General features: G+C 48.0%; 1 protein-coding gene across 5 annotated transcripts in view; it reads left to right on the top strand.

Annotated features, from left to right (window-relative positions):
- CLIP2 (CAP-Gly domain containing linker protein 2) overlaps nucleotides 1-11,101 on the top strand; it is a 69,827-nt gene extending 58,726 nt beyond the window's left edge. For 4 of the 5 annotated variants that reach the window (XM_085078831.1, XM_085078832.1, XM_085078830.1 and 1 more), the window contains 7 exons: nucleotides 2,032-2,089; nucleotides 2,953-3,036; nucleotides 3,444-3,600; nucleotides 4,093-4,252; nucleotides 5,152-5,337; nucleotides 6,473-6,535; nucleotides 7,071-11,101. In XM_085078831.1, the coding sequence (XP_084934957.1) occupies nucleotides 2,032-2,089; nucleotides 2,953-3,036; nucleotides 3,444-3,600; nucleotides 4,093-4,252; nucleotides 5,152-5,337; nucleotides 6,473-6,535; nucleotides 7,071-7,082 (720 nt within the window). In that variant the 3' untranslated portion in view covers nucleotides 7,083-11,101. Of the gene's footprint in view, nucleotides 1-2,031; nucleotides 2,090-2,952; nucleotides 3,037-3,443; nucleotides 3,601-4,092; nucleotides 4,253-5,151; nucleotides 5,338-6,472; nucleotides 6,536-7,070 lie in introns of those variants that run through there. The other variant, XR_014855864.1, reaches the window with a different exon arrangement.
- The last annotated feature ends 787 nt before the right edge of the window (nucleotides 11,102-11,888 follow it).

Below are 11,888 nucleotides of genomic sequence, written 5' to 3'. Positions count from 1 at the left end.
GTGGAGCAGAGTTTGAGAGGTGCAGTGAGTGGCTGAGCTGTGAAATGGGGTTGGGGTGTGCAGGGCAGAGGCTTCACAGCACATATGGGAGCCAGGGGAGTGCTGATGTTGAGGATTGTAGTGCAAAAGCTTCCAGCAAGGGTCAAAATGGCACCAGACTGGGGAAATAAAATGCCTGATTGAATATGAGACCAGGCAAGGCTGGAATAAGAGCAGTAATAATATGATGGGGTCAATTTTCTGTGGCCTTTTGTGTCTCTTAGTCTTTTTTTTTTTTTTTTTTTTACTATTTGTTACAAGATGCATCATCCCACCTTTGTGCATGGCACAGGGAATCATGGCTGGTTCTGCACTGTAGTGAGTGGGGATTGCTGCTCATGGCTCTGGGCTGAGCCCTATTTGTGTTTGGATTTTGCATAAGAAATGAGGAAAACCCCAATTTGCATCCTGTGGGGATGCAGAAAATTAAAATAAGCTGTAAAATGTGCACATTTTAAGAGCACTGTTGTTGAAATTTCACTAGTGATGTAGTTTCTGTTCCAGACAGAGATGCCAGTGAAATGAATTCCAATGCCTGTGTTTAATTTCCCAGCATGAACAGCCCCACTGAAACCAGTTGCACCTCCAGGCAGCAAAGTCAAGCCCATCAATTCCATGCTGTCTAAGTCAGAACTTCACACCTTGGAAATAGGCACACTGAGGACAAAAGAGGCAAAGGCCAAAGAGCAATCTCCAGCATTAATACAGTGTTTGGAGGGTTGCTCCAGCATGTTTCATCTAGTAAAGACAGTTGGAAACAATAAATACAGCCAGGATACAGCCAGGACCCTGGGAAAAGGGAGTTGTTATTACAGCATGTAACACATTACAGCCAATATTGAAACAGGAATGAATAGAAAAGAAGAAGCTGGAGGCTTGTTCCAGAGCCCTTTGGATAAATGAAAGGGCTCTGGGGGATATTGATACTGGATTAGAACCAGGGAAGTCTTGAAGTAATTATTTCAACTATGTGTCAATTAAAATCAGGAGAATATGGGAAGAAATGCATGGGTGAAAGCCCTCGAGTATCATGGGGCAAGTTCTATTTAAAATTATCTTTGTTAATTTAAAGTGACTGCAGTATTAACTGCCCAAGTATTTTAAACAAACAAAGGCATGTTGTGACAGCCTTTCCTAGACCTTCAACAGCTGTGCTTCCCAGGAGTAGTTAAATAGTTTTTTCCATACCAAAAGTATGTCAGGAAAGATATTTCTCCTGTGGGGGTTCTTGTGCTTCTGTTTGACTTGTCCCACAGTTTAGGGAACTCACCTTGGGGCTCCTGACTGTGGTGGCCACAGTCACTGCTGGGTCTGGGCTGTGCTGAGCTCCCAACAAAGGCTGCTGGATGGGAAGAGGTGTGAAAGGCTCAGTTGTGGCTTCAGCTGTGGCATTGAAAGCTCTGCAGTCTCTGGCTTTTTATTGCAATATAGAAAAGAGGGTGGGAAAAATGTATGGGCCCAGCATTTGCTTGTTACTATTTTTATTAATGCATTAGTTCTCTAATAAATTATTATTTCATCAATGTTTTTATAACTTTGGGCACAGCTAGATTCTACAGAAGTTGAGGAACTCGTTGACTGGTAGGTCTCAAGCTGCATGCTGGAGAGCATTTGTACTTGGATATTTGCTGGGATTGACCCAGAGGTGTCTGGTCTGAGGGACAGCAGCTCTTCCATCCCTCTGCACATTCCTGAGTGTGCAGAGCTGGAACCAGAACTTGGAAAAAACTTGATCTCTGTTCCCTCTCAGGTGAATCCTGCTGTTGTGCTCAGTGCTGGTTGTGTGTGGGCACTCTGGTCAGCCTCAGTAGTACCCAGCTGGACAAGTAGCTCCTCAAAAAAACCTTTATATGCCCCTTTGGAAGGATGTAAAACATCCTAGCTTGGGCATTGGATACCTTCTGCTTTGGATGGGGCTTTGTGGTTGTTAACTTTGCATTGAATCTTTGGGTAAAGGGTTGGTTTATATGTCATATTTCACATTTATTTCAGATGATTGAGACTAACGATATTTCAGAAGAAAAGATAAAGATGAAGCAGACTATGGAAGGTATGAAGCTATTGTTTTTTCTTGGAACACCCTGTTCTAGTGACCTATGTGCTTTCTTTTCCTCTAGCTTTCTGCTCTTGCAGGGATGGCTGCATGGAAGGGGTTTAGGAAGTCATTTCATCTGTCAAAATTTGCTGGATGACGTTTGTTGTCTGGCTTTGTTTTTCCCTTCTAATCAAGCTGAGCATATGCAGGGTGGATGTTTTTATTTATGTTAGACACTCTCCATGCAGATGGGGCAGGTTGGAGACAAATCTGAGGAAATGGGTGCATTTCCATCCCACCGCTGATTTTTACAGCAGGTAAAATTCAGACATTAAATGTTATTTGTTCACAGGAGAGGAGTGATAATAGTAGATATTAATGTTACTGGCTTCAAATAATGAGGGTTACTTTTTATTAAGCTTACTATAAGTCAAATCCGTCCTTTTAACAAAATGTGAAACTTATGCACTCAGAAAACTTGTATAAAGTGTATTTCAACTTGAACTGCATTCAGCAACCTGGTCTAGTGGAAGGTGTCCCTGCCCACAGTAGTGGGCTGGAACAAGATGATCTTTAAGTTCTCTTCCAACCCAAACTATTCTATGTTTCCCCACCAAATTGTTTGCTGGTTGACAGGGAATTCCTGCCCAGTGATGGCATAGCTTAACTACATCCAGCAGCCACTGCTCTAAATGGCCACTCAGTCCATGTGTGCATTGTTTCCACAATGAATAAACCCTGGAAAAAGGTACTGAAAACAACCAGGTCAGATTTGAGCCACAATTGCATCAGACTTCAGATCTACAGCTCTGAGCATGGAAATATTCACACAAAGCATTTTCCAACCCTCTAATTTTTGTCTTTTCATTCCCCCCCAGACCTCCAAGACAAGCTGAGTAAAAGAGACAAAGAGGTGTCATCCCTGGTGACCCAGACTGAAACTCTAAGGGCCCAAGTAAGTGGTAAGTTTCCCTAATCCAGTGTTTGTGGGAATGAGATGTTTCCCTGCTCATCCTATGCACTGGTGATGAACAAGAGCCCAGAGCTGAAATAGGCTGATGTAAAACATGATGCTGCTTGTTTTTTAGTGGCTATTGCTGGTAAAAATTAATTCAGGAGTTGAACACAAACTGCAGAAGATCTTTGTGTCCTGTGAGGGAGGGTTTGGGCTCGTTTATGTGTAAAGCTAATGAGGCAGAAGTCAGTGGAGCTGTTTGTGTTGTTTCCAAGATCTCCCCTTAACTACAGCCAGATCAAGAGCTAACCAGGTCTGTGCTTTTAGGAGCAGGAATTGGGAAAAAGCAAAAAGCAGGAATATAAGTAAAGGAATAAGTGACCTTTCTTCCCCTGAATCCTCTGCTTCTCATAGCTTTGGAAAATAAATGCAAAACAGCAGAAAAGAAGGCTGATACGGTGTTCAAAGAAAAGAAGAGGCTGGAAGGGGAACTGGAAGCCTTGACCAAGAAAACACACGATGCCTCAGGGCAACTGGTCCTGATTAGCCAGGAGCTGCTCAAGAAGGAAAGGTAAGTGTGCAGGTCTGGAGGACAGAGCTGGAGACAGAGAGGCTCTGTGTGTATTCATATTCCTTCTGGATGCTGTAATCAACCACTAGAAGAAATGTAGGGTTGTATTGTTGAAATCCAGCCCACAACTTCCCCATTCTTTAGAGATGCTGATGTGTGAATTTGGTTAGAATTAGAGGCTGTGAATTCTCAAAGGCACTGCCCTTTCACTGCTTGCCAGGAGCTGTGAAAGTTCAATGCCCATGTAGATGCTGAATGAAGTAATCTGCAAGCCAGCCAAGCTGGCTGCTGCCTGCTCCCAAGCAGTGCCCTGGGCAGGTCCCAGCGTCAGAGCTGGCAAAGTGGGACAAGAAGAGAGTGGGGGGAGTTGGGTCAGACTTGCTCACTGGCCTTTCTTTGGATCTGTTGCAAAGGTGGGAGGGAGCACAGCAGGACTCCAGTGGTGGTGTGTAGGCTGGAAATGTGTTCATCTCTTCCTGCTGCTGCTTCCAGGAGCCTGAATGAGCTGAGAGCGTTGCTGCTGGAGGCAAACAGGCACTCGCCGGGGCCAGAGAGAGACCTCAGCCGGGAGGTGCACAAAGCTGAGTGGCGGCTGAAGGAGCAGAAACTCAAAGATGACATCAAGGGGCTTCGAGAGAAACTGGTTGTGCTGGTGAGGGCACTAAACCCCCTCCTGGGCATGGCCTGGAGGCTGAGGGGTGGGGGAGAGGGTCTGAACCCTTCAATCTTGCTCCAGGTCATTGTGTTTTCCTTCATGCTGCTGAGCATCTGATGGGAATTCTCTTGACAATGACTGTGAGCTGTGGCCTGGCCTAGCAGCACCTCATTAAGCAGTAAAGATGTCCATATGGCATATAATCACAGAATATCCCAAGCTGGAAGGGCCACAAGGTTCACCAAGCCCAACTCCTAGCCCTGCACAGGACACCCCAACAATCATGTGTGCCTGAGGGCATTGTCCCAATGTTCCTGTAGTTCTGGCAGCCTTGGGGCTGTGACCATTCCCTGGGGAGCCTGGGCAGTGCCAGCACCCTCTGGGGGAAGAACTTTTTCCTGATATCCAACCTAACTCTCCCTGGCACAGCTCCAGTCATTCCCTCATCCTGTCCCTGGTCACAGAGAGCACAGATCAGCTTGTGCCTCTCTGCTTCCACTTGTGAGGAAGTTGTAGACTGCAATGTCCTTCTCCAGGGTTTTCTGTCCCCACAGGTTTTAGATCCATGGCTAAATAGGGTTAAAATTTGTGGGAGAAACTGAAGGTCGTTCAGCTACCCCACGTGTTTTACACATTCTCTGATCCAAGAATTAGCAGTGTCCTTTAATTCCTGTGGACTTCAGCGTCCTCCAGTGGTTGAAATGTGAATAATTGATTTTAACTGCTGGGAGCAAACTGGAACTGCTGCTGGTCACTCTTGATGCGAGCTGTGCTCTGCCCCCATCTGCTGCTGAAATCACAGCGTGCCTCTAGGAGTTATATGGATTTGTACCCCGAGTTTCTGCAGCTATTGGTTTTGATATAACATGCTCCTATTTTCCCTTTGCTGCCTTCAGGACAAGGAAAAGTCAGTGACAGACCAGCGGCGCTACTCGCTGATCGACCCCTCGTCAGAGTCAGAAGTGATCAGGCTGCAGCACCGGCTGGTCAGCACGGAGGATGTGCTGCGCAACGCCCTGGAGCAGGGACACCAGATGGAGAAACTCATGGAAGCAATGAGACTCTCCTCTGAGAAAACACAGGTAGAGCATCAGCAAACAGGGTTGCTCAGCCCTCATCAATCCCCTGGAGTCTTGCCCTGTGCTCTGGGGGTGATGCTATCAGCTGGGTTCTCTCTTTGCTGGGAACAACCTGACAAGGCCTTGTTCTGTCAGATGTAGCCTAAAGCTGTAAAACCCCTGCTAGCTGGTAATCACAGATCCCTTTGTGCTCCTGAGAATGGTTGTGAAACGTGGGGTTTTGGGCAATTTGTGCTGAGTAACTGTTCTTTACATGTGCAGTATTGTCTGGCTGTGTTCATAACACGGAAATTGAGATTTTTCTGACACCCCTCTTCTTTGAGAGGTCTGTCTACTATACAGTCTGTAAGCAGAAACTTTGCAGGTGACTCTGGGAAAATGTTATCCAGACTTATCAGCTCTCTTACCACCTTGGTGCCTAATGTGAGTTTGCTGATGGACTGTGAATGTTCCCATTCCAGTTTCTGTCTTCTCTCCTCAACTTCCTCTGATCTTCCTTTGTTTTTTTTATTTTTACAAAAAAAAAAGCTGCTTCTGTTACCTGTCTTACATCCTTCTTTATGAAACTGAATAGCTTGACTCTCAATATTTGGCTTTTCTCTCTCATACCTGTGGAGTCTCAGCCCTGACTGATTCCTCCTACCCCTTGTGCTTACTACTCCGCTAAAGAAACATTGTAAATATTTGAAAGTTCTTGTGCTTTTTAAAGATAGAACAGCCTGTCCTGGTTGCCAGACTTGTCCCTGGAGATAGGAAATGGAGGATGGCAAATGGCAAATGTCCTTTTCTGTGCTGGATGTTCAGTGTGTCGTGTTTTGCAGCTAACACTGCATTTGGTTGAGGGTTTGTTTTTTGGTATTTCAGAGTTAGAATGAATAGTGGGTGTGTGCCCATAAGGAACTTGGGGGATGTTTGGTAGCTGGGAGGGATGCAATCTGCCACGTGGGGATTGAGCCAGGGTGCAGAGGACAGGAAGCTTCTTGCCAGCAGTGGGGTGGCATTTTTGCATCCTCATTTCCTTGTGTGGAGTGGGCAGCTAACGAAGGACATGGCAGTCTTGCCAGATTTCAGTGCTTGTAAGCAAAACCACCAGGATCTGTGTCCTTCTTTGGTAAGTGCTGTCTGTTCTCCATTGCAGACTGTTGGAAATTCTGGTTCTGCTAACGGGATTCACCAGCAGGATAAATCCCACAAGCAAGAGGTAAGTTATGAGCAGAATGTTGTTTGAAGGAGTGACTGCTTTTTGTGGTTTCTTGCCTGCTGTGCTGGGGACAGCACTTGGATGAGGGGAGTTCTGCCAGCAAAGCTTGACTGTGTCATTCCCACAGCAAAAGCAAAAGGCTTTGCACAACACCAGCTCCAAAGTGTAGTGGGAACCTCACTAGAAAGCCCCTGAAGCCATGGGGAAGGTAGTGGTGAGGATAACACTGAGGTGCAGTGCAAAGGGAGTTTCCTCACAGTCTCCTGGGTCGGTGCTGTGTGACTCTTTTCCTGGCAGCCCCTGCTAGAACCTGCTCAGTTTCAGATCTCTGCTGTCCCCTTTACATGGGTGGCATTTGTGAGACATGCTGTCCTGGCCTCCCACAGTTTCCATGATGCAGAGCAAGACCTGTAGCCTGAGACTTCATCTACCCATACTGGGCAAAGCACACAATGGGCATCCCACTCCGTGCTTCTTTCAAAAAAAGCCTCTGTGCTTGTCCTCATTTTGTCTAACAAGATCTTTTTTCTTCTAGGAGAAGCTCTGATAGAGAAGAGGTGAAGAGGATCATTTCACGCCAGTATCAGCTCCTCTGCACAGTCAGGAAAAACAACACCACATCTGGCTTTAGCACCTCCAAAAGACCACACACAGTATTTTCACTTTAAAGAAGGACAATGTTTATAATGTACTAACTGATGTAATCAGGACAATCCCAGAGTCCATTTTTCCAAGACAGCCATTGTTCCAGGAGGGAGCAGAAAGATCTCTCTGGGTTTGGTTTCTTACTTGTATTGGTTTTGACTGTGGAATTTGTATTGTTTGAGCTGCCCTTGTCCCACCAGCTGATGTGGTCTGGATGACAGCTGCCCCGACCTGTGGCTGAAGTGTCAGCAGGTCCCAGGAACCCCACAGGAGCTGCAAAGGGATTTGCCTGTGGTGTTCAAAGCATGTGCCCAGAGGCTGCACCCTTCCCACGGGGTCTGTCCCTTGCCTCCCACCCACCCCGGTGTCCTGAGGACTTGCACAAGTGAGTGAAAGCTGCTGGGCTGATGATGGGAGGTGTGGGGATGTGTTCCCCTCCTCCCTTCGTGGAAGACATCGTTGTTTTAGAGCAGAGGCTGCACTTAGTTCTTGTATAATAGCATGTCATGGGAAATAATCCAGTTTCAGAGGGATATTTATTTTGCTGCTTCTCCCCGGCTGTTTGGGGAAGAAGCTATGGTGGCTCTAAGTTTGGGGTCAGGCACAGCTTGCTTGGGTGTGGTTGGCCTTTCTTCCTGCAGTGAGGTCTCTGAGCAGGCCTGCTGGTGTCCTGTGCCATAGCCAGCTGTCCAGCCTGGTCCCCCTCACTCCTGGGGGCTCACTGGGTCTGTTTTGAGCCCAGGACTCCACAGATGCTGCATCTCAGCATCACTGGCCTTGGAGCTCCATGCTGGGGGCAGTCAGTGTGGGACAGATGCCTCGAGCAAAAGGTTCCCTCCTTGCCTGTTGAATTTAACAGCTAACTGTGGATTGCCTGACGCTTTCCAGAGCTGTCCTTGGCTCTTCTGGTGGTGCCCATCCTCTGCCACTAGGGATGGATGAGGTGAAGGTGCTGCTGTGAGCCTGACTGTGAAGGCTTCAGCAATGCTCTGTGCATGACCTGAGTTGTGAGTACTTGGAGCAGAGGCAATCCAAGCCTGGAGCCCACACAGCTCTTGTGTCTGTACCAGCAGAGGATCTTGTTCCTTTTTCCCAAGGCTTTACTCTAACTTGCTCCACAGCTCTCAAGGGATATTAGGGCAGAGGAAGGGGACAACATGCTCTTAAAGGTGTGAAAGAGCCCAGCTCAGGTTCACTGTTCAGTACCACAGGGAACAGTCACAGCAATATTTTTCCAGGCTTCTCCCAGTGCCCAACTCCTCCAGTCTTCATGAGCTCCTGTGCTATGATGGGGCATCTGTGAAAGGACAAGATGGGAGAGGAGATCTGAGCCAGACCTGAACATGATGGTGCATCAGCTCTGTTGCTTTTTGCCCTGATTTCCCACAAAGTTGTGTCACTCTTTCTTAGTGGGTTGCCAGACTCCTGCTTCCTTGAAGGATGGGCAGCCAGAAGCAGCCTGGGAATGACTTGAGCTTCATGGCTGCGATTTTGCCATGAGGAGGATGATGCTGAATACTTGACCTTTCTCACTTGGTGGAGGATTGGTGATCTCCTGTCCTTCAGAGGAGGATGGGAGAAGAAGGGGACTTCAGTCAGAGGTAAAGCAGGTCAGAAATCTGGCTCATGGTAGCAGGAGGCAGAGCCTGGGATTGAACTGGGTGGAAATAATTCACGTAGGATTCCATCCTGCCTTGTAGAAGTGTTTCTTCAACTCTTACTAATCACCAGGAAGATTGCCACATCTCTGCCTAGCTCTGGGAATTTCCCAAGGGATTGTAGGAGTGGTCTCCAAAACCCTCCTGGTGGAGTACTCATCTTCTAAGTGATTTTACAAAGTCCCAGAGGAAGTGTTTGTTTGTTACAGCCCTCACTGATGTTTTTAAGAATTTAGGGTTGATGTTTCCCAGAATGCTCCTGTTGGGTGGCTGGTCTCTGAAGTCATGTCTGCAGATCTCGTGAGCTTCCCAGAGCTTCCTGGGTACCTGCAGGAGGGGAGGCCCCATTCTGGTTTGTAACTTATTTTCCCTTATGTGTCTTCTACTGACATGTAACCAGCTGCCTTCAGCTACAGAGCAGAGATAGCTGCATTTTCCACCTCCCTTTGGCTCTGTACAGAGTGGGATCCCCTGGGAGTGGTTATAGGGACCATGTATTTGGTTCTGTTAATCAGATCCAAAGTTGTCAGGCTGGAATAGTCTCTGGCTCCTTCCTCTTCCCAGGACTATGCTCTGAGAGCAGCTCAGACCTGTGGCTTTCCCTGTTCAGCTTGGGAGACAATGCAGAACAGGAGCAGCTGGGTCAGAGCAGGTTCAGAGTTAGCATTGATGGTTTTCTCTGGCTGTAAATGGTTGTGCTGCTCCCTGGGGATCAGCCAGGAGCTGATGGCACTGCTTGGCTCTCTGTGCAGGCTGTGTGGTCACTGTGTTGCAGGACTGAGGGGTGAAGTCCCCCAGCCCTTGGGGTGCAGCTTCCTGGGAGCTGCTCCCAAATAGGAGCAATCACAGTGCCAACAGGATGTGCTGTCATGTGCTCATCTGGGCTTCAGCTCAACCCTGTGTAAGGGTCCAGGAGGGGTTGGACTCACTCACCTCCTCCCTCTGCAAAATTAGCACAGGCTTCCCCAGGGCACCAGCCTCTGGCTGCCCTTCTGAGGTGGTAAGAGACCACACTAGGGACAGACTTGGAAAGGACAAGGAGAAGATTCCCCAGCCCTTCTATTTATTCGTAAGTTTAAGTGCTATTTTTGCCTATGTGGTGTGTATAAAGTACTTCACAATTCCTGGTCTTACTGTCTTGGTTCTTTGGGAGAGATTTCCAGGGGCACTGGAGCACTGATTGCACCCTTGTCCTGTTGTCGATCCGGGCTGGTTCCTGTTTGTGCCTTCACTCCCCCTTCAGCTTCAGCCTTGCTCTTCTCTCGACCCCTGAGAGCTGGTAAGGGAGGGCTGTGCTCTCCCCAGCCTTTCTCCCAGCCTAGGAATGCCATGCTGGTTTTCCATCTGGAGCTGGGTCCTGAGCATCGTGCCCCAGAGCAGGGTGGGGAGCAGGAGGTGACATGCTGCTGGAGCCCTGGGCTCTGAGGAAGGAGCAGCCTCCCCAGCCAGTGGCATTACCCTAACAGTTAGTGACGCTTTTCTGCTGAGAGCTGAGCCCTTATCCAGTGGGGGAAAAAAAAAAAAAGTCTTTGGAATGGAGACTACTCAGTACTGAGTGATTTCTTCTCTAAATTCAAGACCAAAGGGAAAAGAATCAGTCTTGCTTGGGAATGTCAGCTTTATCCCTCCTGCAGCATCCAGAGAGCTGGAGCAAGGGGCAGCACTGTGCTGATGGAATGATGGTACCAAGCTGCTTGGCTGTTACAGCTCTTGGAAAGATGGGTGCCAAGCTGCCAGCCAAGGCCTTACAGCTCCTGTCTCCCCCCAGCCACCAGCAGCTCCTCTGGCTTGCAGTAGAGATGCATGAGGGCTTCATTAAAGAAAATTATGCAAATGACACTGTAAAAGTCTTAACAAAAAATCCAGTACTCCGTTATTTGGCAGCTTTAGCAGCTCTGCACTATCTGTAGGGAGTTATTAATACACTAAGATCCTATAGGCATCATGTAAGTTACCAGAAAAAAAGATTATACTAGATGTATAAATGGATGATAACCTTTTACCCATTCAGTATGTATTACAATTTTGTAGCTTAGTCATTTTTTGGCTATCAGATTTTGTTAGTATGATATAAAAAAAGACCAAAAAAAAAAAAAGGTTTGACTGCTAATGTCTATTTTGTTATTTGATTCGTTTTCTTCCTCTGTACAAAAGCTGTACAAATCTGTCTGTGTAACTCCTCCACATGTATTCATGTACCATCCCCCTGTCCTGGCTTGCTGGTGTGGTGAGCTCCTACTAAACAATAAACTGTGTGGCTGAAGTTGGGCATCCTGGGGCTGCTGGGGAGTGTTCAGGGTGTTCTGCAGTGCATGAGCTGTCAGCAGCTGGAAGGGGCTGGGGGCACAGGGCTGTGGCACTGTTCCCCCTGCCCTGAGCCCCAGCAGTGACCTCCAGCCATCTGTGTTTGGGCTCTGCAAGTGGCTGGGAGGCTGCAGAGCTGTCCTGGGGATGAGCTGAGCTGGAGCACAGCAGCATTTGCTCTTCTGCACCCCATGCCAGAGGTGGGGACAGCTGGGCACAGCATCATCTCCTGCCTGGGGCAGCTCCTGCTGTCAGGTATCTCCCGAGCCTTAGAGTGACTGTGCTATTTATTAATTCATGATTATTTTCCCTTCAATTGTCTCCTCAGTCACTGACATGTCCACAATGCCCTGAGGTGAGGAGTGTTGCAGTACCTGCACCTCTGCACTGAGCCATACATGTTTGAGCAGTGCCACCTTCATTTTGCATGGACTGTGATTGGGTCATCCTCATTCCTTCCAGCTCATCTACCACAGACCTTCAGACCCATGGGGATCACAGTGGATCAGTCCAGGAGGAGCTGCCACCCCCTAGCCCCTTGCCCTTCTCCCTGTGTTCCCACATGTCCATATGGATGCTCTGAGCATCATCGGGTTATGCTGTCGCCCATGAGGCACAACTGGAGGGATTTATGCCAGGGCAAGGTGCAATTTGAATTTTGCAGGGGCTGTCTGTGTCCCTCTCCCTGCTGCAGCCCCAATTCCAGGGACTTAGCTTGCTGGAGCAATGTGCTGCCTCCCTGTCAA

This window comes from Lichenostomus cassidix, chromosome 19 (assembly GCF_008360975.1).
Source record: "Lichenostomus cassidix isolate B80296 chromosome 19, HeHo_3.0, whole genome shotgun sequence".
Taxonomy (NCBI): Eukaryota; Metazoa; Chordata; class Aves; order Passeriformes; family Meliphagidae; genus Lichenostomus; species Lichenostomus cassidix.
This window is presented reverse-complemented; position numbering and strand designations above follow the sequence as displayed.